Raw genomic sequence first — 6340 nt, forward strand, 5'->3', positions numbered from 1 at the left:
TGCCACACCAGACAAACGAAACCATTCGACGTCAATGAACATATTGAGCCACTGCTTCCAACACGTCTCTTATTCCTTTATTCTCCTTCTTTTCGTTAAAAGAAGATGTAAGATATACAACCACTGAACTTTGCTGTGCGGTTTGTCAGCTGCAGAACTGAAGTGCGAAAAAATATGAAAACGGTGAATTGTACAGTCCAATCTGGCTAAAGTAACTGAGGATATCAACTGGGTAAAAACCAGTAGGTTGCTTACAGCCCTCTTCGGCAACAGATCATATGAGACTAAGAACAAGGCAAACTGAGGGCCAAACCAAATGGTATCGAAAGCATAATGCGGAGCTGCTTGAGAAAGTTGATTTTGGAGCTGACTTTGGAAGGTAGAGCATGACAGGTCCTTTGTATTCTCAGACCTGAAGACCTTTGGGATTATAATTAGAGCTCTAACTTTCACAACGTCAAGCCGATTCTTCCGTGGTGAAGTCACGTGCGCCCCTTCTACTGCATGAATATATTCAAACATTTATGCGGTTTGTAAGTAATACGGCTGCGCATCAGCCTACTGCGCAGCGGAACAATCGTGTGGAACAGAGCCGTGCGATTATGCCCCCACGTCGGAATCCCGTCCGATTTCATCATGTGCCGGAGAAAGGTCAAATAAGGACACAGAATGTTCACACCCACTCCATGGCCAAGGCATCCCGTACACAAGCGCACAGACGGCCATCTACGCTCAACCGAGAACCAGTGTGGGTGTGTGGGGGACACACTGGTTGGTGGACAGCGGATCAACCGTCAAATACGGTGACAAGTGAATCATATATATAGAAGTTTCTAATTGCGTTAATACACAGTCCCTTCAGGTCGTCTTCTTGTCTTCTGTCTATAACCCAGTAGCGTCAGGGCAGGTGAAGAGATACAACAGTAAGAATATTTAATGTGCAACTCCAGGGTAGATACTAGTGGCACACCATAAGGACAAGGAAGCTGATCTACATGCAACACTGAAATCAAAGATTGAATATCACACGAAGAAAAGCTGTGATCAAACAAGCCAAGGTCTCATCTGTAAGACAAATTTATTGATACCCAGATTCAAAAAGGTCCACTGTTAATCAGTCGGACCTCAAAACTAGTATGTCATGAGGAAAGACAGAGTAATTGTAGTCGGACAGCATCAACAGTGGTTCTTGGATGATTCAAGTAAACGGATGATATAAGAATGGTAAAAACAAAAGAATGAGGAGGATGAAACTGATTGACTGGGTGAACTTCCTCTTGTGGATGCACAAAGTGTGTCTTGACGTTACTTGACAAACCTGAACCACAGGGAGATGTTTCTAACAAACCCATTCAAGGAGAATAAGGTATCTACATCTAGTTATTGACCCGTTGTGGTTCAAAAAGAAATCGCCGTTGGGCAACTGATATTCTTTATACCAACAGCGTTCCTTCTGAGTCTTACCTGGGAAGTGCGTATACTCTAAATACCAAATCCATATCTTCTAATTGCCCACATTACTACGATGATTGGCTTATTTTCACCTGCATAGGAGATGCAAATTAGCATCACCGTGAGCTCCATCATCCCATTATCTCCGAAATTCGCGGTTGGCGGTCAACTGCATTAGCTGAAATTTACGACCTCAAAACGGTTGTGCAAAGGAGGTTTCCATGCTCTATAATGAATGCATAGGGTTAAAGGTGAAGTTCAATTTGACAACGGGTAATCGATATGCGAAAGGAAATACAGTATCATCCGTCAGGAATCATTACTCAGAGATTACCTCATTTCAGCCTCCTCAACGCTTGACCTTCGGTTTCGAAGTGCACATTGTGGGCTGGTGGTTCTGTCATTAGTACTACTACTATTAGAAGCAATAGTAGTATTACCACCGTCAACCAGTTTTGATATGGATTCAGTAGACTCTACATATGAGCCAGATGCGCCTGCATTTTGTTCGTGACTGGTGCTGTTGGAAACCTAATTGATCACAAAGAACCTCTACTTAAATGCTACTATGATGGTACCGTGGTTACTGCCGAACAGAAGATCGGATTGGGAGGCTTTCGCTTAAGTCCTCTATGGGATTGCGAATCACCACGGGGACTTTACCAAACAGTTGTCTTGTGTTATGGGCCATATTCGATCCGCACTATAGGCATTATAGAAAGCGAGAAAAGGACAAACTTTTGTGCTACTTGATTGCAGTTAGTAATAAAAAATAATGCCTGGTTTGTTATCACAAAAATACACAGATGTTTGGAGCTAATTCTGGGGACAGCCAAGGATATGACACTCCTGATGAACAGTAGAAAGATCGCTTCTGTGTGAAGCAAGCATATTCTTTGCGCCGGGATAGAGAAAGACTTTCAAGTGAAAATATTGTGGTCGGACCTTCTGAGAAGACAAGGAAATCGATGCTTTAATCTAGCACACAGTGAGTTCTGTAGGTATTTTGGTGAAATTAACGATGATAAACTTCTGAACACACACTTACCATGTCCACAGAAGGTTTGTTTTCATCTCAGTCATTCGGACACAGATCAGTTCAAATGAACATAGCAGCCCCCAACTGCGTACAGTGGGAGCAAAATTAAATGAGAACGTCCCGTTGGATGATTAACGAATTACAGGAAGGTTTTCGACACAACGTTGGCTGCTGTGCATGCATACCACAGAAAGGGCCGTACAGCTTATCTCAATGCCTCACTCACTTTCTGGTTGGCTAAAAATAATGATCTAGCACTGAGATTATTGATCAGACGAACTAAACACAAAGAACACTAATTTGTTTGTTCTGCATTTCCAGTGACTAGTATTTCATTCTGTCATCATCATCAACATCATCAGCAGCATCATCATAGACAGCATGACACCAGTGTTCAACGTTCTCTCAGATTAAAAATATAAGGGATTTTACAGCAAATGGCGCAGTGAAATCTGCGTATAAAACCACAGCAACATCAAATGAATAGATTTGGTTTTGAAGCAAAACAGCCAGTATAGCATAAACCACAAATTATTTTTGGAATTAGCTCAACGTAACGCGTGATTATCTTTTCCATGCCTGGTGGGGGCCGCATTGTACTCTCCGTAAAGGTGAGTTCCAATCAATGGACTGTTGGAATATCCTATCCTACTCAACATGAACAGGTCACCCCAACTTTGTGCCTAACCGACCTACGTCACCTATGATTCAATGTCGAGCGAAAGGTGAAGACTACTCGACAAGAAGGGGTTCAGCAGGCACGGAACATACTTTTATGATGAGATTCCATCCACTTCCATAGAACTACTCCTTCCAAAAGAACCGCACTAAAATCTGTTGATCCGCAGGATGCAGAACAGGGCGAATGAAAGAACCCCAGTTGCCTGACAGGTTGAAATTTTTATTAGCAAAACTGCATGACAGAAGACAGAATAACGCGATCGGCTAGTAGAGCAGGTCGAATAATTTTCAGAAAAAGTAGAGGACAGATAAAGGCGTTGTTGTAAAACCAGTTACGCAAATTGCGAAGATTTTCTCCATATAACTTATCCTGACTTGAGATCCCATCTTCTGAAGAAATTTCATGAACAAAAGCCACCTGAATGGACGTTATCGTAAGTCACATGAAATCGTTAGTAGGAAATTATTCTGGTGAACTGATTTCGTTACCCGGAATGGCCTGATAATCGTCAGTAAGCAGGTCTCAAATCATGAAACATCAATTTTTTATCGCAAGATTTTCCAAGTAAATGAAACAAGAATCATCTTACTCACGTTGCACCAAATTCGAGGTATCCGCTACGTGAAAGCCGTCGTCAAATGCTTCTTTTTTGACGCTTCTTTTTTTCACGTTTTCTTCCTCGTTTTAGATCAGATTTTTTTTCTGGTCTTGGATGGATGCTGATACGAAAAATTTGGCTCGAGGTGCGCGAAAACTGGCCAGATATATTCTGGGATGATTACCTGAGACAACCAGAAGTGCGAAAAGACCGTGCGTGTCTTCGACCCGAGGTGGGACGTACAAAGACCTTCGGTCGTTTTGGTGTATCCAAAGGCCAATATTTTGCCAAATACTTAGAGTCAATGCATCTCAACCAAAACAGTTTTGGGTTTACAAAGCAAGATCTTTCATACTTGCTTGAGCCGTCTTACACAGGGAGTTGGCTCCACACTGTCTACAAGGAAGCATTCGAAATCAGCCCATCTAAACTCTATACCAAACAATTTCCAGCGGAGAACAAATTAAAGCCATTGCGAATCACATATGAAAGCGACGAGGAATTCGTAGGCATTGCATCTCGGCTGACTCTGATGACAGACTCTCGTTCCGGTGTCATGCGGAATGCCTTCCGCGGTGTTGTGCCAATATACTGGGGTGATCGTCGAATATATATCGCACCACCCACTAACTGGAAAGGTTACGACTGGAGTCAAAGCTGGACAAAACGGAAATTCAATTTTCCCACTGTAAACTAAGTCTATTTTCTAATCAAATCTGTGTTTCGTGTCACCCTTATTTGCAATTGTTGTCACCTAGTTGACCTTACAGGTTCGTAGGCCTTGTTATTTTGTTATTTTGATCATTGTTGTCTTATCAATTGCGTGCTGTCTAGAGACAATACCTCACTATCCCTGCTCCCATTCGACTGAGAATTAAAACTGGCATCATTCAAGGCAGCTGCTCACTGAATTTGAGACGGGGTTCTAAAAGAATCAGGGTGTGTTCTGGGATTTTAAAACATCATCAAGGTTATTTTCTTGATTTATTCAGCAACTGTCACTAAGCTGCATTCGGTGGGCAATGCGTTCGTCGGTTTACGCACTGATGCCCATAGGTGGCAAATGAAGTGTTCCTAATAATGAGCTTTTCTAATTGATGACCCATTCTCTTCACATGCACAATTCAACGATGAGCGGAACTCCAATTTAAGACAGCCGGTGAGTCTTCGATATCGTGGCGGGCAGAGAGATTACCACATCATGTCAACAAGTGTTGTCACGTGATCGGAATCCCACGATTGAAGAGCGTTTAAGTGCGAAAAAATCATCCTTTTGATTAGCCGATCATGATTGAACAGTAAGGTGGTAGTGGATTTGAGGCCTCATGGAGTTTCGTGAGATGCGCACTGCTGACAATTCCCAATATGGATGAACCACCTGTACAGCGCTTCTCGGCTCTTCGACACAGAGTGCCTTCGATTTCAAGACGAAATTTCCACAAAGATACCAAATTTTCTCGGATTACCAACTTTTACAGTTTGTCACTGCTGTGCTATGAAAATCCGGGCGAGGCATTTAAACCGGCAAGTTTCATGGGGAAAGCGCCTGTGATGCTGTGCATGCAGTAGTCCCTGGAAATCGCCTGTTACGTTGCTTGCTCCGAGACCACTAATATGCCAGTTAGACTACTCTGTGAGCTGGTTTTCATTAGTCAGCCAGTCTGATTATTTTATTTCCAATTGCATGAAAACAACCCACTGAGCAGTCACCCCTTGGAAAAATTCCTTCAGAAAATCATGTTCATCTGCGGTTTCGGCCAAAATTCTGTTTCCGGATAGGACTGCTGCTGGAGGGAAATGCGTCGATATCCCAAAAAATTGCTCAACTGGACGTAGAAATGGTTATTCAACTCCAGCTTTAGTCATAGAAGACCAACTATGGATCCAGTATGCTAGTCCGCGGGAAAATTTACCTTTTTTTGTCTGGTTGAATCACTGTTTGATTTAGCTTCGCAGTGCGCCGGCTGACTTCAGTGCACCGAGGATGGCGATAGTTACGCCCCCGGTGCTGTTACATTCGACAGGAATGTTTTGTTCCCGTCTACATAGCAGAATCCCAAGATATATGAAGTCAGCCTGATTATGAATGGTCGGATTGAAAAACAAACTTACCGAGCAGTGAGTTTGTTGTGAGAGCTAGTTCCTCAATGAACCTACCACATATTTCTCAAGCCCATGTACACAACTGAAATAGACTACCAGAGTTATGGCAGGTATCACCGATGGAACGTTCGAATAATAGCTGATTAAAGTACTTCAAGGCGCCGTCCAAGCGTTTGATAGGAATTTGAGTTGGAGATTATCAAAACGTTTTACAGTGTTTGTTCACTACTGTTAGCTAGTAAAATGGCGTCCAGGCAAGCTCAGGGTTATTGAAGATGTTCACTTTCTCCAAAACTCGATGCAAGCAGAGTATTGGATTTCTTATCAGCAAGTTTGTAACCGCTTTATTCGTGTAACTACTTTTCAGTTGAAGTCGCTTTGATTTCACTGGCAGTTCAAACAGAACGGGGTGTGGATAGATTTGGTCTGCTTAAGTTTGTATGACTAAGTAATGGCTGTCGATACG

At 42.6% G+C, this 6340-nt stretch overlaps 1 protein-coding gene across 1 annotated transcript in view; it reads left to right on the top strand.

Annotated features, from left to right (window-relative positions):
* The window catches only part of T265_13021 (hypothetical protein), a gene marked incomplete at both ends in the record, with an annotated part of 17173 nt that extends 12523 nt beyond the window's left edge, over window positions 1–4650 (top strand). The window contains one exon of the mRNA XM_009166813.1: window positions 3862–4650. Coding sequence (XP_009165077.1) covers window positions 3862–4468 — 607 coding nt within the window. The remainder of the gene's footprint in view (window positions 1–3861) is intronic.
* Window positions 4651–6340: the final 1690 nt, after the last annotated feature.

The sequence above is a fragment of the Opisthorchis viverrini genome, assembly GCF_000715545.1.
Source record: "Opisthorchis viverrini unplaced genomic scaffold opera_v5_32, whole genome shotgun sequence".
In the NCBI taxonomy this organism is placed as follows: Eukaryota; Metazoa; Platyhelminthes; class Trematoda; order Opisthorchiida; family Opisthorchiidae; genus Opisthorchis; species Opisthorchis viverrini.